This window comes from Mesoplodon mirus, assembly GCF_964341445.2.
Source record: "Mesoplodon mirus genome assembly, chromosome: 3".
In the NCBI taxonomy this organism is placed as follows: domain Eukaryota; kingdom Metazoa; phylum Chordata; class Mammalia; order Artiodactyla; family Ziphiidae; genus Mesoplodon; species Mesoplodon mirus.
This window is the reverse complement of record NC_138978.1, coordinates 139,977,342-140,003,179: the sequence shown is the minus strand read 5'-3', so window position 1 is coordinate 140,003,179 and position 25,838 is coordinate 139,977,342. Positions and strand designations below refer to the sequence as shown.

Sequence of the window (25,838 nt, the reverse complement as noted above, 5' to 3'; positions counted from 1 at the left end):
TTATACTTTTCAGTTCTTTTTTCTTCTTCACACGCACATGCTTTGAGAGCTGTGAAGTGCAAGACATGGCTATATTGTAAGGTGGTTTTTGTCCTTATGCTTCTGTGTCTTGTGCTAGTTAAGTCAGTAGAGTAGTCAGTAAGAGTACTGAAAGTTATTCCTGTAATGGGATATTATATAGTCAATTACATATGGTGGTGTCTGAAAATCACATAATAGCCTCACTTAAAACATCTCCTTATCCAGATTTCAAAAAAGCCTGTGACCAATCCAATATGATCCAACATAGCAGAATATGATAGAAGGAAAATTGACAAAGAAATAGACGCTGGACTTACCTGATGGAAATTAAAATATCTCACTTTTGACAATTTTGCAAAAACCTATAATTACATGAACTAATTTCTAGGGTTCTTCGTAGGACCTCAAAAGGAACCCATAGAGTTGTGGAACAACAATAGTAGCTACTGTGATGAGAAGCCCGGGCACCGCAACAAGGAGTAGCCCCCGCTCACCGCAACTAGAGAAAGCCTTCACGCAGCACTGAAGACCCAACGCAACCAAGATAAAAATAAATAAATAAAAATAAATAAATTTATCTTTTAAAAAGTAATACTCAGGTTTGAGGCATGAGAAGTTTGATGAGGAGAAATTAGCTAATGTTTGCAGAACTTTTAAAATATCAAACTCAGTCTCTAAGATTTTAGCATTCTATACAACATCGGTTACTTATTAGTGGTTTGGGAAGGCCAATTTAAAATTTTCTCATCTTACTGTATTGAAATTCACGGCCCTAATGTTTTCCACGTTGACTATATGAATGATGAAGAAAAGTCAATCATGTATTTCATTTCCAACTGGACAGAAAACAATATTTTAAAAAGTGTTTGGCCTACTGACTTTTGATTTCTTCTAAGGCAAATGGATAGGTAATTTTTATTCCCTGATTAGGAGAAAAATGGTGGAAGAGGGCAGGGTTAAGAATTAAGATTTCAAGAGCATGAGAGGTAGATGGCCAACCATAGTTCCTAAGGTTCGGTGCCTGTAACTGTTGCCGCCGCTTACGCGTGCCAAAGCAGTGGTACGGCTGCTGCGCTCGTGTTTGCTACCATTAGAAACATTCTTGCCAGTAGTGGCGGCAGCGGGACTCCATTACCCCCTTTTTTCACTCTCTCCAGAAGCTCCAGATGGCGTCTTCCGTGGGCAACGTGGCCGACAGCACAGAACCAACGAAACGTATGCTTTCCTTCCAAGGGTTAGCTGAGCTGGCACATCGAGAATATCAGGCAGGAGATTTTGAGACATCTGAGAGACACTGCATGCAGCTCTGGAGACAAGAGCCAGGCAATACTGGTGTACTTTTATTACTTTCATCTATACACTTCCAGTGTCGAAGGCTGGACAGATCTGCCCACTTTAGTACTCTGGCAATTAAACAGAACCCTCTTCTGGCAGAAGCCTATTCGAATTTGGGGAATGTGTACAAGGAAAGAGGGCAGTTGCAGGAAGCAACTGAGCATTACCGGCATGCATTGCATCTCAAACCAGATTTCATCGATGGTTATATTAACCTGGCAGCCACTTTGGTAGCAGCAGGTGACATGGAAGGGGCAGTACAAGCTTATGTCTCTGCTCTTCAGTACAGTCCTTCTTTGTACTGTGTTCGCAGTGACCTGGGGAACCTGCTCAAAGCCCTGGGTGGCTTAGAAGAAGCCAAGGCATGTTATTTGAAAGCAATTGAGATGCAACCGAACTTTGCAGTAGCTTGGAGTAATCTTGGCTGTGTTTTCAATGCACAAGGGGAGATTTGGCTTGCAATTCATCACTTTGAAAAGGCTGTCACCCTTGACCCCAATTTTCTGGATGCTTATATCAATTTAGGAAATGTCTTCAATGAGGCACGGATTTTTGACAGAGCTGTGGCAGCTTACCTTCGTGCCCTAAGCTTGAGTCCAAATCATGCAGTGGTACATGGCAACCTGGCTTGTGTATACTACGAGCAAGGCCTGATGGATCTGGCAATAGACACCTACAGGCGAGCTATTGAATTGCAACCACATTTCCCTGATGCTTACTGCAACCTAGCCAACGCTCTCAAAGAGAAGGGCAGTGTTGCTGGAGCAGAAGATTGTTATCATACAGCTCTCCGGCTGTGTCCCACCCATGCAGACTCTCTGAATAACCTAGCCAATATCAAAGGAGAACAGGGAAACAGTGAAGAGGCAGCTCGCTTGTATCGTAAAGCATTAGAGCTCTGCCCAGACTTTGCTGATGCCCATTCAAATTTAGCAAGTGTATTGAAGCAGCAGGGAAAACTGCACGAAGCTCTGATGCATTATAAGGAGGCTATTCGGATCAGTCCTACCTTTGCTGATGAGTACTGTAATATGGGAAACACTCTATGGGAGATGCAGGATGTTCAGGGAGCCTTGCAGTGTTATACTCGTGCCGTTCAGATCAACCCTGCATTTGCGGATGCCCACAGCAATCTGGCTTCCATTCACCAGGATTCAGGGAATATTCCAGAAGCAATTGCTTCTTATCGCACTGTTCTGAAGCTTCAACCTGATTTTCCTGACGCTTATTGTAATTTGGCTCATTGCCTGCAGGTTGTCTGTGATTGGACAGACTATGATGAGCGAATGAAGAAGTTGGTCAGCATTGTGGCTGACCAGTTGGAGAAGAATAGGTTGCCTTCTGTGCAGCCTCATCATAGTATGCTCTATCCTCTTCCTCATGGCTTCAGAAAGGCTATTGCTGAGAGGCATGGGAACCTCTGCTTGGCTAATATAAGTGCCCTTCATAAACCACCGTATGAACATCCAAAAGACTTGAAGTTCAGTGACGGTCGACTGCATGTAGGATACGTGAGTTCTGACTTTGGGAACCATCCTACTTCTCACCTTATGCAGTCTATTCCAGGCATGCACAATTCTGATAAATTTGAGATATTCTGTTATGCCCTGAGCCCACATGATGGCACAAACTTCCGAGCGAAGGTGATGGCAGAAGCCAATCATTTCACTGATCTTTCTCAGATTCCATGCAATGGGAAAGCAGCTGATCGCATCCATCAAGATGGTATACACATCCTTGTAAATATGAATGGTTATAGCAGGTGTGCTCGAAATGAACTCTTTGCTCTCAGGCCAGCTCCTATTCAGGCAATGTGGATGGGGTACCCTGGTACTAGTGGCATGCTTTTCATGGATTATATCATCACTGATCAGGAAACGTCACCTGCTGAAGTTGCTGAGCAGTATTCTGAGAAACTGGCTTATATGCCCCATACGTTCTTTATTGGTGATCATGCTAATATGTTCCCTCACCTGAAGAAAAAAGCCGTCATCGATTTTAAGTCCAATGGGCACATTTATGACAATCGGATTGTGCTGAATGGCATCGGCCTCCAAGCATTTCTTGATAGTCTATCAGATGTGCAAATAGTCAAGATGAAATGTCCTGATGGAGAAGACAACGCAGACAGCAGTAATACAACTCTTCCCAATAGTGTACTGTGGCTGTTGCATTTTCCAGCAGCAGGAGAAGCTAATATTCAACAGTACACACAAAATATGGGCCTTCCCCCGAACCGTATCATTTTTTCCCCTGTTGCTCCTAAAGAGGAACATGTTCGGAGAGGCCAGCTGGCTGATGTCTGCTTGGACACTCCACTCTGTAATGGCCACACCACAGGGATGGATGTCCTTTGGGCAGGGACCCCCATGGTGACTATGCCAGGAGAGACTCTTGCTTCCCGAGTTGCAGGTTCCCAGCTCACTTGTTTAGGCTGTCTTGAGTTGATTGCTAAAAATAGGCAAGAATATGAAGAGATAGCTGTGAAACTGGGAACTGATCTCGAATACCTGAAGAAAATTCGTGGCAAAGTCTGGAAGCAGAGAACATCTAGCCCTCTGTTCAACACCAAACAATACACAATGGAACTAGAGCGGCTCTATCTACACATGTGGGAGCATTATGCAGCTGGCAACAAACCTGATCACATGATTAAGCCTGTTGAAGTCACTGAGTCGGCCTAAATAATGACTGTGTGCCCAGGAGAATTACCCCTGTAGCTGAGCCTCAACCTTCTGGGGGAAAGGGAACTACTTTTTCCATATCATGGTGCAGATGGGTGACAGACAATGATAAGAAATAGCACAGCCAGACTTGCTTCCTGCATGATCACGATAGGGAGAGACCCAAGAGATGCGAAACTGCTGTTCCACAAGGAGTTTCCATCGAATTTTGCAGCAGCCAGGTGTCTGGAGGGTCTGGAAGGTAAGTCTGGAAGGTCTGATCTCCCTTGGTCTCCCAGGGGATGGATGGTTAGTGTGGAAGGGAGATAGAGATTGCCCAGCCGTTTTGTGATTATCACGGATTGATTGAGTCTTCTGAATTAAGTTTTTTCTTTATATTTTGGGTATTGGAGCTTTTAAAAATGTTTGGTTTCAGGTATTTTTATTCATGTGAAGTGTATATGATTCTCTTGAGATAAGGTTTTAAGCTAAAATATTCCTTGTTTTAGTTTCTGAACTCTACCGATAAATGGGGACTTTGCTGGTGTAGTCTTTTTATAGGTTTTATAAACCACTTGAGCCTCTATCAGTCACTTTAGTGTCTGACATAATGTTTGGAACTCTCAGTGCTTTGTTGGTCTGTAGATGATGGCTTCAATTCTTTTTCTGGTCCGTTTCCTTCTTCCCTTCCCCCCACTTTAAAAATTCTCCTGTAACTTGGCTAACAAAATACCAAGTGTGATTCACAACCTCCCAGAGTGTTTCTCTTCAACACATCATCTGGTGCCAAATGAAGATTCTTAGGAGTGCTTATTAATTATGAAGGGCAGAGTTGTGGTACTGTCACTGACGATAATAATAATGGATTTTTGGCCTAGAGTTTTGACCTATTTCACCAGTGTTTTACCGTTGACTGCCCCTCTATGCTGCTTCCAAAAGTGAGAGTGTGTGATAAGATTTTTACTTTCATTTCTAAAGATTGTTTTTTTTTAGGTGAGTCCTGTTCTTCCTTTTTCTTTCAGCAGAAATGAAATCCCAGGTAAGTATAAGTATTCAAATATTTGATCAGTAAGTCACAGTTATCTCCAGTACATTAAATAACTTTCATCAAAAAACATGTTATAGGTGAAAAGCTCTGAAGGACCAGCTATGTATATGATAATTATGTTTCAGGCCTTCTAGGGTATTATATATAATAACTTGTCTTCTGGTCGTGGTCTTGAAGTCTTTATGGATTCAGCCTCAGTAGTAGCGAACTGCACTGCTACTTGGTTTGGAGTACAAATTAGACTTTAGCCCTCCTGGAGGTTGAGTTTTTGGTATTGAAAACCATAGGAATGAAATTATTGTATTTCATCAAAGGATCGAGGGCTTGAGGCTTAAACAAGCCAACATATGTGTGGGAAGCAGTCAGCCTTGAGAGCAGGCTATGGACATGCCAGGCATGCCGCCGCTGCTCGAAGGGACTGTCCCTACTTGTTCCCCTCCTTGTTCCATTCCATGGGAGATAAATCACCAGGGCCCAGAAATCAGAAAGAATGGAAAATGAGACAAGCCAATCTGTCTCCACCCTGCACGTGCAGGTTATTTTGGATGATTCTGGGTTTATGGGTTTTCTCCCAGGGAAGTTAACCTTGAGCCGAGACAGTCATTAGATAATGTAAACCACCGTCTGGCAACCTTCCCTTTTCTAGTCTATATAATCTGCAACTGTAGCATAATAAAACTTGCCTTGCAACCATCAGTTGTCTTGGTCCTTCTGACCCCATTCGTCGGTGCTACTTCAGTTCCTTACCCCGTCCCTTCTGACCCTGGGCGGTGAAATCCTCTTTCTGAGGCTGGTCCGTGGCAAGTGGCGCCCGAACAGGGACCTGAAGCGTGAAGCCAATGAAAAGAGAAAGAAAGTGCAGGTAAGAGAACCCTTATGCAAAATATGTGTGGACACGAGTAAAAGTGAAACTAATAGAGGCATAAGGCAACAGTCAGAAGTAAAATAAGATGGGGCAAAAGGGCTCAAAGGAGCGTGAATTATTTGCTCCGGTTTTACTTTTGATGCTTCAAGCTCGGGGTAATAAAGTTTCTACCTCACAGTTGACTGAATTTTTGCAGCATATCCATGATGTATCTCCCTGGTTTCCTGATGGCGGCTCTGTGACATAGAAATCTGGCAGAAAGTTGGAGAAGATTTAAAAACTTATTATGAGTCTCGAGGGCCTACTCATACTGCCGTTGTTACATTTAGTTTGTGGAATCTGATAAAAATATGTTTAGGTTCTTCTCATGATAGTGTTGATTTGAATGTAAAGTTAGAAAAACATAAGCCTCTGACAGAAGAAAAGACTGTATTATCAGCTACTGTGTGGCCACTTCCTAAACCGAAAGAGCTAATCAATTTAAATATTTCAGATGAAGAGGAATATTTTGACTTAACAGATGAGGCTTTTAAACATAAAAGAGAGAAATATCCTGAGGATGATTTTCTAATGGCTATAATAGATAAGTCAGTGCAAAAGCTGCAGATTAGTAAGGACTGTCTTCCTCAAAATTCTCCATCTGTAAAAATGCTCAGTCCCTTGCAACGTGCTGTACAAGCAGCAATAAAACGAGGAGAAGATCCTATTTTCTGTTGTCCTGTCACGGAAAGACCTGATCCTAATAATCCTCAACAGGCTATTAGGGAGCATCAGGCTCTTCCTTTTAAAGTTTTGAAAGATTTAAAATCTGCTTGTGCTCAATATGGGCCCACTGCTCCTTTTACTACTGCTATGGTTGACACTATTACAGGAGAAGCTCTTCCCCCTGCTGATTGGCAGTCTATTGCACGAGCTTGTTTAAATGGTGGAGATTATTTAATATGGAAGTTTGATTTTTATGAACGGGCTGCTGAACAAGCAGAAAAGAATGCTACCCATGATATTCCAGTTGATTATCATCTGCTGATTGGGGAAGGACCATATATTTCTTTACAAGATCGATTAACTTATCCCTTTGTTGCTTATCCTCAAATAAATCATTTGGCATTACAAGCCTGGAGGAAGTTATCTTCTACACACAAAACTGAGGATCTTTCAAAAATTAGACAGGGACCTGATGAACCATATGCTGATTTTGTAGATAGATTGTTACAGCCGGTGGGGAGGCTCATTGTGGATGGACTCACTGGTACAATTGTAGTTAAGCAACTTGCTTTTGAAAACGCTAATAATGCATGTCAGGCTGCGATTCGACCTTGGAGAAAACGGGGAACATTGGAGGATTACATTCACCTTTGTGCAGACATTGGGCCTGCTTATATACAGGGTGCTGCTATGGCTGCAGCATTAACTAAAGTGGGGTTTAAAAACAATCCAAAGAGAACAAAGACTAGTTTTAAATGCGGAAAGGCAGGTCATTTTGCTGGAGAATGTAGATCTTTTCACTGTAACCCTGGTCCTTCCTTCCCTACTCAAAACCCTCCAGATGGTCAGAAAATCCCTGGTTTATGCCCTAAATGCAATAGGGGAAAACGTTGGGCATGAGATTGTCGCTCAGTGGCCCACAAGGATGGAACACCACTGTCGGGAAACTCCTCCCGGGGCCTTCCCCGGCCCCAACAGATAATAGGGGCAATGTCTGTGTATCCTCCTCAAACTATCAATCAGACATTAACCAAAAACAAAAACATTCCATATATTTGCTCTCCAGAGAAACAGCAGGAAGTGCAGGACTGGACCACAGTACCTCTGCCCGATATGTATTAACTCCTGAAATGGGTCCTCAGGCCTTCTCTACGGGCATCTATGGACCTTTACCCAAGGGTTTGATGGGACTATTATTGGGAAGAAGTAGTGTCACCATGAAGGGTTTAACTATTATGCCAGGAGTCATAGATTGTGACTACAAAGGAGAAATAAAAATCATGGCACAAACTATTAAAAATATAATAATGATTTCTCCTGGGGATAAAATTGCACAATTGCTACTTTTGCCCTTTGTACCTCATGGACAAATTTTACAACATCAAAAGAGAGACACAAAGGCTTTTGGATCATCTAATGCTGCCTACTGGATTCAGAAGGTAGGGAAAGAACGTCCAGAAAGGAAATGAACCATTAATGGAAAGGTTTTTTCAGGTTTGTTAGACACTGGAGCTGATGTCTCTGTTATGACACAGATTCACTGGCATAAACATTGGCCCGTTAGTCCTACTATTACAGAACTTCAAGGAATAGGACAGAGTTCTTCTCCTATGCAAAGTAGTCAGTTATTATTATGGCAAGATAGTGAGGGCCATTCAGGATACTTCCAGCCTTATGTTTTGCCTAGGCTGCCTTTAAACCTCTGGGGCCGAGATATATTAAAAGAAATGGGAGTATTACTTTATAGTCCAAATTCTCAAGTCTCTAATATGATGTTGGATCAAGGATTTCTTCCCACAAAAGGGCTGGGAACAAATCAACAAGGAACTGTCTATCCTATTGATGTGAAAATAAAAAATGATAGACAAGGTTTGTGTTTTTCTTAGGGGCCTTGGATTCTCCTCCACTCACTGCTGATCCAGTTACTTGGCTGAGTGATGACCCTGTATGGGTGGGCCAATGGCCCCTCACAAAGGAGAAATTAGAAGCTGCAGAACAATTAGTACTGGAACAATTAGGGCATTTAGAAATTTCCAATAGTCCTTGGAATACTCCTATTTTTATTACCAAGAAAAAATCTGGAAAATATAGGTTATTACCGGATCTAAGAGCTGTTAATAAAACTATGCTAATAATGGGAGCTCCTCAAGCAGGCCTACCCTCTCCAACAGCCATACCACACAATTATCATCTTTTAGTTATAGATTTAAAAGATTGTTTTTTTCACTATTCCTTTGTTTCCTGAAGATAGAAAACATTTTGCTTTTAGCTTGCCTTCCTTAAATTTTAAGGAACCCATGAGGAGATTTCAATGGAAAGTATTGCCTCAGGGCATGGCAAATAGTCCTACATTATGCCAAAACTATGTGGCTCAGGCCTTAACTCCTGTGAGAAAAAGGTTTCCAACGTTATATCTCATACATTATATGGATGATATACTTTTAGCCACAGATAATATTTCTTTATTAGAGACTGCTTTTCAATTTTTACAACAATCCTTACAATCATTTGGCTTGGTCATTGCCTCAGAAAAAATTCAAAGACAATCTCCATTTTTCTATTTGGGAAAATATATTGATAACACTACCATTAGGCCTCAAAAACTGCAAATTCGAGTTGATAATTTAAAAACATTAAAGGATTTTCAAAAATTACTTGGAGATATTAATTGGCCAAGGCCTTCCTTAAAACTTACTACTGCTCAATTAGAGCCTTTGTTTGATATTCTTAAAGGTGACTCAGATCCTTCTACTTCATGCTCTATGACTCCAGAAGCACTTCAAGCTTTACAAATAGTTAATAGAGCTATCAGCTCTGCACAATTAACTCGAATGCATACTCACCTGCCAATTTCTTTAATTGCTTGTCCAACACCTCATGTGCCTACTGCCATCTTATGGCAAACTGTTGGAATTATTGAATGGATTCATATGAAAACTACATCCTCTAAGGTTATTAACCCTTATTTTGAACTTAGTAGTAAGCTAATAATGCAAGGTAGAACTAGATGCTTACAACTTCTGGGTATAGAACCTTCTCAAATTATTATCCCTTATTCAGTTAGTCAACAAAATTGGCTTTTTCAACATAGTAATGAATGGGGTCTTGCTCTTGCAGGATTTTCAGGTACCTTGGAATGCCATTACCCTGCTGATAAATTGATCCAATTCGACAAACTTAACTGTTATATCTTTCCTTCTATAATTAGGCAACAGCCTATTCCTCATGTACCTTTGGTTTTTACAGACGGTTCTTCTTCAGGAGTGGCTACTGTAATCATTGACGACGGAACCAAACTCATTAAACAAACTTCCTTGACTTCAGCTCAACGTGTTGAACTGTATGCTGTCATTATGGCTTTTAAACATTTGCCTTCTATATCTTTTAATTTGTTTTCTGATAGTAACTATCTTATCAGCTTATTATTTCTTCTGGAGACTGCGACCAGAGGACATACTAATGACCCTGAATTATCATCCTCTTTTCGTTTGCTTCAACAGCTTATTCGTTCCCACGATGGTCGTGTTGCAGCTCTGCATATCCGTGCTCATTCTAACTTGACTGGTCCATTGTCTAAACTTAATGCGACTGCAGATGTTTTAACTCGATCTACACGTGATCTTTATCCTGTGCGTTTGCCTCCCAAAAATAAAGTTAAAGTTCCTCTTCCTCCTCAATCTCTTTTCCCTAAAGCAGGACATATCCCAATTTACCGTCCTCCTCCTTTCCGTTCGTCATGCTGTCAAGAATGGCTAAGGTATTGCATTCATTATCTTCATACTGTTGATACTCATGGTCCATGTCCTGGACACCCTCATATCATGGTAAGTTATGATCAAACTGCTTCACAAGCAGCACAGCAATCGCATGCTTTACACCATCAGTCGGCGGCTACGTTACGCAAAGAATTTTCCCTTACTCGTGAAGCCGCCCGACAAATTGTTAAGCAATGCCCACAGTGCTTACCTCACCTTCCTGTTCCACATTATGGTGTTAATCCTCGTGGATTATCACCTAGTCATTTATGGCAAATGGATGTTACTCATATCCCGTCTTTTGGGAAATTACAATTTGTTCATGTCACTATTGATACTTATTCTGGTTTCCTCTGTGCTACAGCACAGACCCGAGAAGCTACTAAACATGTTATCACTCATTTATACACTGTTTTGCTTTCATGAACCTTCATTTTACAGGAACCAACATGACTCTTACAGGCCCGGCTACCAGCCGACGAGAGGATCTTAAGGATACCATCATTCGGTATAAAAATGGGCAAGCTATTAATATTAGAGGTCGAATCTCATATGCCTCACCACTTCGGGATTCCGCTATTACTATAGCCAAGGTTCCAGGTGAAGATTCAGGAAATTATTTCTGTATGAAGCATTTACTTGGAGGACAAGGGATACTTATAGTTGGATATAAGGTTACTATTCTTAACAGAAAATCAAAACCTCAATTTCCTCCTTTTATGACCATTAACTTTGCTGGATCCAATTTTGAATGTTGCAATGCATCTTGGAATAATAACCAAATATGGTGTACTACAGATCATACCAAGGGGTCAATTCTTCTCTCTTCTATTCCCATCATAGATAGGTTTATCACATTTCAAAAGAACTGGGATATATGGAAACTAGCTCTAACTTATTCCAATACACCTGTTATAACTTGTGTTGCTCCTCCATATACACTTTTAATTGGTTCTATTAACATTGGTAATTCTTCCAAAGGAGGATATAATATTAGCTGTGTTCATTGTATTTTTAGCAGTTGTATGTTCCCTTCTGCAGGAACACAATCTGTGCTTATACTAAGGCAACCCATATATGTTATGGTGCCTGTACATCTGAGAGAACCTTGGTATGAAGATACTGGAGTACAGGCATGGGTGGAACTCTCTAAAGCCTTGCAGAGAAGGAGACGCTTTATTGGGTGGCTAATAATAAGTTTACTTGCCTTGGCTGCTCTGTCTGCTACCGCGGCTACTGCCCGTCTTGCTCTTTCACAGAGTATTAATCATGCTCACTTTGCTAATCAATTATCTCAAAATACCAGTCTTGCTTAATCTTTACAAAGTCACATAGATTTACAGATTAATAACAAGTTAGATGAATTTAAAAACGCAATTTTGAGGATTGGAGATCAGATGGCAGCATTAAAATTGAGGATGCGTTTAGCTTGTCATGCAAAGTATACGTGGATTTGTGTTATTTCTTACAAGTACAATGACTGTGTTTGGGAATGGGAAGAAGTAAAAATGCATCTGCTGAGTGTTTGGTCAGATAATATTAGTCTTGATCTTAAGAAATTAAATGCTGAAATTCAGGATATACAAAATGCACATCTTGATGATATTTCACCAGAAGATGTAATTCAAACTTTACTGGATCATTTAAAGTGGTTAAACCCTTAGTCGTGGATTACTAGAGGGTTGTCAGGATTTATTACCCTGGCCATAATTTGCCTATTATTGATAATAATCTTCTCATGTCTGTTTCGTATCCTCATGCAACAGTATACTACTCTCGGCACTAAGGTTCATGGAATTATTTTGCAGCAAAAATTAAAAAATAAAAAAGGGGGACCTGTGGGAAGCAGTCAGCCTTGAGAGCAGGCTACAGACATGCCAGGCATGCCGCCGCTGCTCGAAGGGACTGTCCCTACTTGTTCCCCTCCTTGTTCCATTCCACGGGAGATAAATCACCAGGGCCCAGAAATCAGAAAGAATGGAAAATGAGACAAGCCAATCTGTCTCCACCCTGCACGTGCAGGTTATTTTGGATGATTCTGGGTTTATGGGTTTTCTCCCAGGGAAGTTAACCTTGAGCCGAGACAGTCATTAGATAATATAAACCACCGTCTGGCAACCTTCCCTTTTCTAGTCTATATAATCTGCAACTGTAGCATAATAAAACTTGCCTTGCAACCATCAGTTGTCTTGGTCCTTCTGACCCCATTCGTCGGTGCTACTTCAGTTCCTTACCCCGTCCCTTCTGACCCTGGGCGGTGAAATCCTCTTTCTGAGGCTGGTCCACGGCACATATGAATATGTTTCTGTCTTGCTGTCCTGCACACATGCTGTCTAGTAACAGATATTTTGTCTGCTATTAGTGTTTTAGATTATGTCTTTCCAAAGCGCTGAGGCAGTGCACCTATTTTGAAGTTGCAGCTGATGCCTGAACGTATCCTAGCTGACAAATTATTGATTAATAAAAACATGAATTTCTGAAAGATTTGTACTGTTAACCAAAATCTGGGCAAGGAGTCTCAAATGTAATTCTTAGCCAGAATTACATGTTAATGAACCATTTAACAGTGTAAATCAAGGAACATCAATGTAGGGATTTCTTTTCATTTATTTCTTACCTGCTTGAAATAGCAGTTAAAGGTTGCCAGCTTGGTTGCAGATGAACGGACGTTTGAAGTTCCCTGAACTACTTAATGTGGAATAGGATACTAGACTTCCAACGCCCTCAAGGTTGTGACCTTGCAGCCATTTTACATAGCACATCATCCTCCTATAGGGATGAACCTTTCCCTGGCCTGAAAAGTAGCCACTCGGTTGAAGCTTTGCTTATTGTAACAGGCTTTTGTTTCCAGGTTACATGTCTGTGGAAGACTTAATTCTGAATAGAGATATAGATATTACTGGAAACTAATTGTTTTTGCTATTATACTCTGCTTTATCAAAAAAGTAAAACATTTAAATTGTGCTACAAAAATTCAGATGTTGTCTTGCAATCTTTAAACAATAAATGAATGAATTGCCCTTAAAAAAAAAGAATCAAGCAGTTAGTTAAGCTGTTGGTCCCACATCAGACAAATTATCCTTATACCTCCTGTCAATATTGTTAACAGAGACTGTTATTTTATTAATCCTTATGATCCCGTGATTCTTTCTTTCATGTTTCAGGGCACAGCAGGTGAGAGAGTGGGTTTGTTAAGCTGGGTGGGTTTATCCTTCTTTTATGCGTTCATTCAATTTTCTGTTCATTTACTTATTGTATACATATGGCAATAGAAGCTGCTAAGGCAATCATTGCTATTCTGCAAAACAACAAGGCACAGAAGCAGATGTCTTATTTCCGAGATTTCTCCCCCCAGGATTATTATGATTAAAGATCCTTTCCCCCCACTCCCTGGAGAGGACAAGGGGCTGCTCGCTGGAGGATTTTTAATGACTTGGGGAAAGGCTCAAATATCCCCCCATTAGGGTAATCCACCCCAGGGGCAAACCACACAAGAATATTATGAATTTATTTTATTTTTCTATCCTTGCAAAGGTAATACTCAGCTCATTAGAATATGAAAACTATACTGTCAAATTTCAGAATTACATGGATGAAGAAAACCACCAAAGTGGCATCATATCATGTGTGTTATAGTTGTATTTACTATATTGACTATATTAAATATGTTGTGTTAACAATGTATTGTATAACTATATATTGAAAAGGCAAAATGCTGTAACGTATTTCAGAGAAAATAATGTTGGCCAACCCCAAATTGTACATTGTAGACGGGTCCTAGGAAAAGAAGATTTAATTCATAGTGAACAAGAGGTTAGCTTCTGTTTTCAGCCATGTGCTATTTCAAGAATTAAACATCATGAATAATACAGGATATAAGAGGAAGAGTCTAAAGATGGAAAAGCACATTTTGATTAGGAAAGAGAATTTAAGTCTTAAGTCTTTTTTTTTAAGGAAAACTGCCTTATTACTATGAGATAAGAAAATTGTTTCCTTCTTTTCTTCCTTGCTTTCTTCTTCTTTTTTTTTAACCTTTTTAATTTTGGATATTTGACCTCTAAGCTGAGATGACTGAAAATGCCTCCTCTGGGCATCAACCTTTTTGAAAGACTTTTTCCCCCTCCCTGAGGGCTATTTGTCTCTTGGAGGCTTTGTCTACATTACTCCTCAAGAGGCAAGCATTTGTCCTTGCACTAAATGCTGACATCTCCTGATAAGAGGGAAGCTGCAAAGTAGAAGAATTGAAGGTCAGTATGTTGATATTGGTCTCAAGCGCATTGATGCACATTTGTGTATTGGGGAAGGGGAGTGAAGCTTGAGAGTGGGCCAGTGGGGAGGGGTAAATATTTTGTGATGCTGTCTACCTATGGGCTTATAAAGTTTACAGCTGCATTAGGAGGACAAGCATTACCATTAGCATGAAAAGTAGGGCAGACCTCAGTTGCAAAAGCTTCTAGCCATACACATAGGGCAATACGTAAATGATACACCTTATTGCATTCACCCATTCACCCTCCCCTGTTCACGCTAATTGGAAATTTCCATCCATTTCAGAGAAGTAACACAACTATCAATCATTTTCCCTGGCACGAATCTTCCAGGAGGAAGAAAATGGAATACACCTAGCAACAGAGCTCACGCACTAGTAGTCCATGTGTCTTAGATTTAATATCTGATGACTAGCTGCATTGAAGCCAAGAGGTGGTTCACAAAGTTGCTGCACATTAGAATCACCTGGGGAACTCTGAGACCTCCCCGTGCCCAGGCTCCTCCCTAGACCTACTGAATCAAAATCTCTGGGGCTGGGACCCAGACACCAATGTTTTTCTTCCAAGCTCTTTAGGTAATTCAAACGAGCAGCAAAGCTTGAGAACCAGCCCAATAATGGGAACAAACTTATTTCACACAGATAAAGTGGGGCAATTCATATGTTAAAAGAACGTGAATATATGTATATATTTCTTTTTTTCGCTTTGTTGTGTTTGTATTTCAAATAGGCTTTTTTTTCCTTCTGCAAAAAACGTTACTGTTTCCATTTGGTCCAAGGCTTGGGAGAGGGCTCCAGGGCGGTTACAAAGCTGCCTAGTGGCTGCAGAGCGGGGCTTCAGGCAGAAGCTCTGACGCCAGAGGGTCTCCTCAGACGCGGCTGGACTTCAGAGACTCCTGTTTGGCTCGAGGGTGAGCCTTTCAAAGAGATACTCGCCCAGCACAGCCTGCGGACCAGCCAGCCTGCGGAGGTTGGTCAGGTGGTCGCCCATCTTCTGGATGAGTTTCACCTGCTCCTCCAGGAAGCGGCTCTCCAGGAAGTCACAGAGCTGGGAGTCTGCACGGGCAGGACCCAGGGCGCGCAGATCCGATAGTGCCTGGTTCAGATTCTTCTCCCTAAGAATGGCGGCTTCCACAGCATCCTGGGTTTTACCCCACTCATCCTGAGAAGGCTTCCGCGCCTCCTGGAAGAGGGCGCGGCCGCAGCACTGGTTTTGCATTTTCAAGAGGCGCTGGGCGCCCTCACACTTCTCCTCAGCCAGTTGGCGAAAAATGTGGCCCATACTGTCCAGAGTCCCATTGTTGCTGTCGAAATAGATGCTCAGAGAGAGGTAAGTGTCCACAGATGCATGTTGAACAGGCGGTGGGTGGCGGCTTCCACCTCGGTGGAATAATTCTGACGAACCTGGGAACTCGTGGTTGATCAGTGATAAGGAGCTAAGCTCAAAAACTGCTGTTGGCCTGTCCTGGAGGCTGAGGATAGCTGAGTGTCTGATTCCAAAGGTTGCAAAAGGAAGAAAGGTTGGAGGGTGGTCGGGGGCTGGAGCAAGGAGCGTCCCTGGGTCTGTTCATTCCAAACACTGTTGAAGCAAAAGACAGATCTGCAGGACTGCCGAGTGCACTGCCTCAAATAGGCTTTGATATAAATGAACAAGAAGTCCAAGCAAGGACAAAACTTACCCTTCCTCCCACCAAAATAGCTGGTGATACTAGAATCTAGATCTGGGAAGGGATTCTTCCATTACTTTCTTAACATTCCAAGCCACTAGAGCAGTGGTTCTCAAAGTATGGTCACCTTGTAACCAAGCAGTACCCTATGGGGCCTTCCTAGGACAGACCCATCACCATATCCTCTATTGTAGTTTCTCTCTGAAGTACTCAGATAATAGTATCTCAGGCATATTTCTTGAGTTTTCAGATGCTAAAAACCACCACCCAATGGAAGAAATGAACTCTTTGATGATCATGAGCATGTAGCCCCCAGACCTTCTGGCACCTAAGGATGGATAATGTTACCTGCCTTGTGGCCTCAACATCAGCCAGTCAGAGGATTGTGCACGAGCTGATCACATGCCCTGGGATGTCCCTCCCTCACCTGGCCTTTAAAAATGCTTTGCTGAAATCCTTTGGAGATTTCAGGGGTTTTGGAACACGGACCACCCCTCTCCTTGCTCGATCCTGCAATAAACCTTTCTCTTCTCCAGACTCCAACCTTTAGGTTTGTTTGGCCTCACTGTGCTTCAGACACATGAACCTGCATTCGGTAACAACCTGACCAGCTTTACCAGCATCCCCTGATAATGTGTCAGATATTCAAGTTTTAGGGCCCTATCCCAGCCCTATGGAATCAGCAACTCTAGTGGGGCTCAGTGATCTCTGTTATAACAGGCCCTCCATATGATTTTTATTCACCTTAAAGTTTGAAAATATCTGCATTGTCAGCTGGCCAAAGCGTCCACCAGCAGGTGAAGGGGAGTGACGCCTGGAAAAGATAGGGAGTAGCCAAGGCAAGTACAGCAGCATTTGCCGTGGTAGTAATGGAGAATGCCTTTTCTCCACTGGTTGGCACAGACTAGTATCTGGGAGCAGTGGCAGGGTTATTTAGGATGCTTTACAATTCAATGTAGAGTGACCGCTGTCCTGGTTTGCCAGGGACTTCCCCTGTGTGAACACTTAAAATCTCATCCTGGCAAACCCCTTAGCCCTGGGTTTGAAAAACTTAGGGAATAACATGAAATTTAGGGGAAACATGATCTAGGATTTGGGCAAGTCACAAGTGCTAATTAAAGCGAAGCAAGTATGGACAACATCTAGCCTTCTTTACCCCTTTGTGGGAAGGTAAATCTGATTGGGTGAAAGGACTTATTATTAAGAAATCTTTGTAGAAACATCCCCTTCTGCTTAGTCCGCTGGTTCTCAGTTCTGGCTAGACACTGGCATCGTCTGAGCAGATTTAAAGTTATTTTATTGGTCTAGGATGACCAACAGTCAGTGTGAGGGTTTTTAAAAAGTGCTTCAGATGATTCTAATATGCAGCCAAATTTAGGTGCCACTGCTTAAGCTTTTGAACCACTGCTACCTTTTTCACCTCATCTTCCTATGAGAATATCCAACTGTAGTTGAGGTTTGTTTTTTTTTCTTTTTCTTTTTTTAACTGTCTTATTATAAGATTTACTGTCTTAAATAAGATTGAATGTACAGAAAATCCTGCTAGTCCATCTGGTATAACTAGATACTTAGAATAATATCGTTAAGATATATACCATTTAAGTACTGTGACTGGCCTTTTAAAAATTAACATATGCATTGAATTAGTACAATCTCTTTTGAAGTTGTCATGTTGGGGAGCTATACCTGTAATCTGCTGCCATTGCTAAATATCTGGACAATTCTTATTAGGAATTGTTTTTAAACATCTTTAGGGATTAAAACCAAGAGTGCTGTATTATTTGTACTGGGACCACAAAAACCTCACAAAGTTTCCCCACTGTACCTTCTACCCCCATCTCTAACCCTTGGCAACTTCTAATCTGTTCTCCATCTCCACAGTTTTGTTATTTTAAGAATAATATGTAAACATAATCATGAATTACTTAATCTTCGGAGATTGGCTTTTAAAATTTTTTTCTTCAGCATCATTCCCTTGAAGTTCATTTTAATTTTTGCATATATTAATAATTTGTTCCTTTTCGTTGCTCCGTAGTATTCTATCATAAGATTTTATCACAATTTGTTTCAACATTCATCCATTGAAAGACATTTGGGTAGTTGCCAGTTTTGGGCTATTATAAATAAAACTGCTCTGAACATTTATGTGTAAGTTTCTGTGGGAACTTAATTTTTTGTTTCTTTTGGATAAATGCTCAAGAGTACAAGTACTGCGTTGTAGGGTGAATCTACTTTTAGGATTAAAAGAGACTGTCAAGCTGTTTCTCAGAGTGGCTAAACCATTTTATTTTTCCACCAGTGACGTGATATAACTTTTCTACGTACTCGCCAGCATTTGATGTTGTCACTATAATTTTAGTTATTCTCTGATATCTCATTATGGTCTTAATTTGCATTTCCCTAATGCTAATGATGTTGAGCATCTTTTCATGTGCTTCTTTGCCATGTGTATATTCTCTTCCATGAAATGTCTGTTCCTGTCTTCTGCCTATTTTCTAGTTGGATTTTTTTAAGTTGTTTGGAGAGTTCTTTGTATATTATAGATACAAGTCATCTGTCTCATATGGGATTTTCAAATATGTTTTCCCACTGTGTAATTTGAGTTTTCATCCACTTAAAAGGATCTTCTATGAAGCATTTTTAACTCATTTTGATGAGATCCAATTTATCAGTTTTTGCTTTTATTGATCATACTTTCGGTGTCAAGTCTAAGAATTATTCACCTAGTTCTAGATGCCAAAGATTTTCTCCTATTTCTTTTTCTAAAAATGTCCTGCTTTTACATTTAAGATTATGATCCACTTTGATTTAATTTTTGTGTAAGGTGTGGAGGTTTAGGTTAAGGTTCATTTTTTGTTTGTTTTTGTCGAGGGATGTCCAACTGTTTCAGTACCATGTTTTGAAATGTCTACTCTTCCTTGATAGCTTTTGCACTGCTGTCAAAAACAGGTTAAATGTATTTATGTCAGTCTATTTCTGGGTTCTCTCTTCCATTCCATTGATCTATGTATCTACCCTCCAAAATTACTGCGAAGTCTTGAAATTGGGTGGATTAATTCCTCCCATTTTAATCTTCCTTTACAAATTGTTTTAGCTATTCTTCAGCCTCTTCTTACCATACAAATCTTAGAAAAAGCTTGTCTATATCCGCAAAAACCTTGAGGGCATTTTAAGAGTAATTGTGTTAAGCCTCTTAACTTGGGGAGAATTGACATCTTTATTATGTTGTGTTTTCTAATCCATGAACAAGGTATGTCTCCCTATTTGTTTGGGACTTTAAAATTTTTCTTCATCAGCATTTTGTAATTTTCAGTATAGAGGTCCTATAAATGTCTTATTGGGCTTGTATTTAAGTATTTATTTAGGTCAGTTGTAAATGGCATCACATATTTTAATTTAAGCTTCTACACATTTGTTATTAATATATAATGTGATAAAATTGTGTTGATCTTGTACTCTAAAACATTTACAAACTAATATTATTTCTCAAGCTTTTTGTGGATTCCTCGGTATTTTCTCCATTTAGATTATCATCTCCTCTTCAGACACAGACAGTTTTACTTTTCCTTAGGCAATATAATAGGATATATTACTCTTCAACATTCAGTAGGATATATTCCTTCCTATTCAACATAGTAGGAATAGTCCTTTTATCTTTTAAATGAACTTTTTAAAACTTTAACATTTAAATTTATGTATTTATTTATTTTTGCTTATTTTCTTACTAGAACCTCCAGTAATATATTTAATAAAAGTGGTGAGAGCAGATATCCGTGCCTTGTTTCTGATCTTACAGAGAAAGCATTCAGTCTTTCACAGTTAAATATAATGTCGGTATAGGTTGTTTGTAGATCATCTTTATGAGTTTCAGTATGTTCCTTTTCTATTCCTAGTTTGCTTGGAGTTCTTTTTTCTTCTTTTTTTACAATCATGAATGGGATTGGATTTTGTCAAGTGCTTTCTCTGCATTATTGGATAGGATCACATGACTTTTCCCTTTAATCTATTGGATATGGTGGATAACATTGTTTGATTTTCAAATATTTAACCAACTTCGCATAACTAGAATAAATGCCACTTGGTCATGGTATATTATTCTTTTTATATATTTCTGGATTTAATTTTCTAATATTTGGCAGAGGATTTTTACAGCCAATTTCATAAAAAATATTGGTCTGTAGTTTTCTTCTTTCTATCCTATCCCTGTCCGGTTTTGGTATCAAGGTAATACTGGCTTCATAAATTTAATTAGGAACTGTTCCTTCTACTTCTCTTTCTTATCAAATCATGTAAAATTGGTGTTAATTCTTTATGTCTTGGGTAAAAGTGAAACATCTAAGCCTGAATATTCCTTTTGGGAGTTTTTAAATGAAAAATCAGTGTTTCTAATGGTTACAGGAAAATTGAGATTATCTATTTCATCTTGGCTGAGTTTGGGTAGTTTTGAGTGTAGAAGCATTGGTCCATTTCATCTACATTTTTGAATTTATAGTGTAGACTTGTTCATAGCAACTTGTCCCTTATTAACCTGCAGGATATGTCATGGTATCCCTGGTTGCATTTCTGATATCTGTGATTTGTGCCATCCATCTTTTTATCTTTATCAGTCTTGCTAGATCTTTATTGATTAGATTGTTTATTTCCAAGAACCAGCCTTTTGTTTCATTGATTTTTCCCCCCTATTTTCCTGTTTTCAGTTTCATGGATTTCTATTTCATCTTTATTATTTCCTTCTTTCTGCTTGTTTAGTGTCTTTTCCTCTTCCTTTTTTACTGTTGTAATATAGAAAATTAGATTATTGCTTTGAAATACTTTCTTTCCCAATTTAGTGCTATAAACTTCCCTTTCAGCATTGCTTTCACTTCATTCTGCAAACTTTGATCTGTTATATCTCCATTTTCTTTTTTTCTATGCATTAAAAAATATTTCGTTGGTGCTGTCTTTTTTACCCATGAGTTATTTGGAATTGTGATGTTTAGTTTCCACGTGATTGAAGATTTTCCTGTTGTCTTTCTGTTATTGATTTCTAGTCTGATTCCATTATGGCTAGAGAACATACTCTATGATTTTAATTCTTTTAAATCTGCTAATTTTTTTATGAATATATAAATGAAAGAAATAAGAAAACCTCTGAGTCTTAGCATCCAACACTTAGGCACATTACAATTTAAATCTGCTAAGGTTCTTTTTTTTTTTTTTTTTTGCTGTACGCGGGCCTCTCACTGCTGTGGCCTCTCCCGTTGCGGAGCACAGGCTCCGGACACACAGGCTCCGCGGCCATGGCTCGCGGGCCCAGCCGCTCCGCGGCATGTGGGATCTTCCGGGATCGGGGCACGAACCCGTGTCCCCTGCATCGGCAGGCGGACTCTCAACCACTGCGCCACCAGGGAAGCCCTGCTAAGGTTCTTTTTATTGCCCAGTATATAGTATATGAGTGAATATTCCATGGACACTTGAATATGTATTCTGCTGTTACTGAGTGTGTTCTTTAAATGTCAGTTATATCCTATTGATTGATGATGTTTTCATTTCTTCCATATTCTTGCTGATTTTTCTCTCTGGTAGTTCTATAAATTGCTGTGCTGAAGTCTCAAATAATAATTGTGGATTTAAAATTTTCTCCTTTTACTACTTTTTCAGTGTTTGCTTCATGTATTTTGAAGTTCTGTTGTTTGGTGCACACACATTTAGTATCATTAGGTCATCTAGGTGGATTATTCCTGTTATCTTTATGTAATGACCCTCTTTGCCCCTAATAATTTCCTTTGCTCTGAAGTCTACTTTATCTGATATTAATATAGCCATTCCTACTTTTTCTGATTAACGTTCACATGATATATCATTATCTTCCTTTTACTTTGAACTACCTATATCATGATGTTTAAAGTAAACTTCTTATAGACAGTATATAGTTGGATCATGCTTGTGAATTTTTAATCTACTCTTCCAATCTCTGTCTTTGACTTTGTTATTTAGATCATGTACAGTTAATGTAATTATTGCTATGTTAAAGATTAGGTCTACCATTTTATTTTTTGTTTTGTCTTTTACCTTAGTTTCTCAATCCTGTGTTTCTCTTATTTTGCCTGGTGGGTTACTTAAACATTTTTTAATAAGTCCATTTTAATTTAATTTATTTATAATCATTTGTGTATACTGTTTGTATAGTTTTCTTAGTGGTTGCTTTTGGCATCACAGTATACATATGTAACTTACCATAGCCTACGGGAATCAGTGTTTTATTACTTTAAGTGAAGTTCCAAAATTTTACTTCCATTTAGTCTCTTACTATTCCCCAGTTTTAAAGTATGATTTTCTGTAGTATTTCCTTTCTCTACATTGAGAACCACATCAGATGGTGTCATAATATTTGCTTTGACCATCAGATAGTATTTAAGAAACTCATGAGGCTAATGATAGTCTCTTATATATACCCCATTTGTTTTCACCCATTCCATTGTTCCCCTTTTCTTTCTGAAGTTCCCAGTCTTCTGTTATTGTTTTTTTTTTATGTTTTCATAACATTAGGTGATATCTGGGCTTTCCAGTGCCATTGGATATGAGTTTCAGGAAACACTGAGTCTGGCTCACTTAATGCTGCTGAGTTGGAGGGTTTGTATATGTTGGGCCTGTTGGCGCAGCAGGTGCTAGCAGATTAGACTAATGTTGATGGGACTAGTGCCACAGGAGGATGGGTTCCCATTCAGGCTATGCTGCTGCTACAGTAGATCGAGTCCCCCTCTACCCCAAGTGTGGGGCAGTGACCTGCTGCTGTCACTGCTTTGTATTAGGCTGCATTTGCCTCAGGTGTGTGGTGGGATCCCTTGGAAGCTGCTGCTGCTGTCAATCACAAGGTTAAATTCATTTCAGAAATACTTAAGTATAAATATATAGCCTTGCTCCTGTAGGACCCCTGTAATAGTTTTTTATTGCTTTCATACAAATTACCACAAATATAGTGACTCAAAACAATGTCAATTGATTACCTTACAAATCTGACATTGGTCTCAATTGAGTAAAGTAAAAGTGTTGGCAGGATCGACAGATGAATGGATAAAGATGTGGCACATATATACAATGGAATATTACTTAGCCATAAAAAGAAATGAAATTGAGTTATTTGTAGTGAGGTGGATTGACCTAGAGACTGTCATACAGAGTGAAGTAAGTCAGAAAGAGAAAAACATATACCGTATGCTAACACATATATATGGAATCTAAAAAAAAGAAAAAATGGTTATGAAGAACCTAGGGGGCAGGGCAGGAATAAAGACGTAGCCATAGAGAGTGGACTTGTGGACACAGGGAGGGGGAAGTGTAATCTGGGATGAAGTGAGAGAGTGGCATGGACATATATACACTACCAAATGTAAAATAGATAGCTAGTGGGAAGCAGCTGCAAAGCACAGGGAGATCAGCTCTGTGCCTTGTGTCCACCTACAGGGGTGCGATCGGGAATGGAGGGTGGTAGGGAGATGCAAGAGGGAGGAGATATGGGGATATATGTATACGTATAGCTGATTCACTTTGTTATGAAGCAGAAACTAACACACCATTGTAAATCAGTTATACTCCAATATAGATGGTTAAAAAAGAAAAAGAAAGTGTTGGCAGAGCTACATTCTTTTCTGGAGGCTCTTAGGGGTGTTTCTGTTCCCTGTACTTTATCCGCTTCCAGTGGTCACTTGTAGTCCTTGACTCAGAGTCCCCTTTCTCCACCTACAAAACCCAAAATGTTGAATCTCTGATTCTGCTTCTATTAGGACATCTCTCTCTTTCTCTTTCTACAGTTGGGAATGGTTTTCTACTTTTAAGGACTCATGCAATTAGATTTGTTCCATGAGGTAATCCAGGATAATCTTTCTATCTCAAGGTCTATAACTTCAGTCATATCTGCAAAGTCCTCTTCACCATGTAAGGTAACATATTAATAGGTTCTAGGGATTAGGGTGAGGGCATTTTTAGGAGCCATTATGCTGCCTACCACACCCTTAACAAGTGACCTTGAGAAAATTACTGAGATTTTTAAAGCCTTACTTTCCTCAAACATAAAATGGAAAGAAAGCTAACTAGTTAATATCATGAAAGTGAAACAGTATATATGAAATCAACTAATTCAAAAAATAAGATTTCTTCTTTTTCTTTATGATTTACATGATTCTCAGAGTTCAGTTACTTGAAGAGTTTCTTTTTTTTTTAAACAGAACTAAGGAATTTCAGGGTTCAGGTGCTGTAAGATTGTCTGAATTATCTGAGTAACAATTAGCTAAGCACAGGTGTAAAGCATTTGATTTACTCCCTGGTTTTCTTTATCTTCTCATCCCAGTAAATGCATATCCCTTTTCTAGCTCCAGCCAGTAGAGTCAGAGCTTGTTTTACTGTTTAACTAAAGTTGAATTTAAATTCTCTCTACATCTCCAGATTCTCAGCCCTGGTTGCATATTATAATCACCTGGGGAGATTTCAAGAACTACTGATGCCAAATTTCTACCTATCATGGATATTTGAGGAGGGACCTGGAATGAAATGCTCTAGCTTATGGTTTTTGGAACCAAATCATAGTCTACACTGAGCCAAATTATTTGCGAGATCACCTCTAAAAAGGAATTTATCTGTGGTGACTAATGCTCTTCCTTTGTCAGTATGCTTGATTTGTCCCTCTTTGGGGGAAAAAAAGAGGGGGAAAAAAACCCCAGCAGTTGTGCTCCCTGAATTATAACCTGATGCTTTGGAATTAGTGTTGGCTTAGAGTGCACATCTTCGGATACCCATTCTCTCTCCTGCTTCCTTGCATGAACTTATATCCTTGGGCAGTGTTTCATCCACCACTCTCTTTTGCTTCTAATCTTAGCAAGTAAAGTCTCCCCTTAATGAAATAGCATTTCATGAGGCTTACTGGGAGCATAGGTCTGTTCCAGGCCTATCCTATGTTAGCTAAAGCAGATATAAGTGATGTATTTTTGGCATTCATCCTTGTGGGTTGGAAAGAGAAGACAGAATTTTATCCTTTAGGTGTCATCTGACTGGACAAATGGGCTCTTTCCCTCTACTGCCTACCATGTAAAAGCCTGAGGGTGTTACCTCTAGAAGGTATCTTCTAGTTATCAAAATAGTTCAGATAAGTCAAATTTCTCAGTAAAAGATCACAAAACTATGTCTTAGGTGGTTAATTTTCTATGTCAATTTGTCTGGGCCACCATGCCCGGTTATTTGGTCAGATATTATTCTGGATATTTCTGTGATGGTGTTTTCGTGTTTTTTACAATTTGTATTTATTTATTTATTTATTTATATTTTTGGCTGCGTTGGGTCTTCGTTGTCACACGTGGGCTTTCTCTACTTGCAGCAAGCGAGGGCTACTCTTTGTTTTGGTGTGCAGGCTTCTCATTGCGGTGGCTTCTCTTGTTGCAGAGCATGGGCTCTAGGTGCACGGGCTCAGTAGCTGTGGTGCACGGGCTTATTTCCTCCACGGCACATGGGATCTTCCCAGACCAGGGCTCAAACCTGTGTCC

The 25,838-nt window shown here is 39.8% G+C and overlaps 1 protein-coding gene across 1 annotated transcript in view; it reads right to left on the bottom strand.

Moving 5' to 3' along the window:
• Nucleotides 1–14,492: 14,492 nt before the first annotated feature.
• The window catches only part of LOC309800879 (uncharacterized protein), a gene marked incomplete at its 5' end in the record, with an annotated part of 32,162 nt that continues 20,816 nt past the window's right edge, over nucleotides 14,493–25,838 (bottom strand). The window contains one exon of the mRNA XM_082615187.1: nucleotides 14,493–16,222. Coding sequence (XP_082471313.1) covers nucleotides 15,546–16,222 — 677 coding nt within the window. The 3' untranslated portion in view covers nucleotides 14,493–15,545. The remainder of the gene's footprint in view (nucleotides 16,223–25,838) is intronic.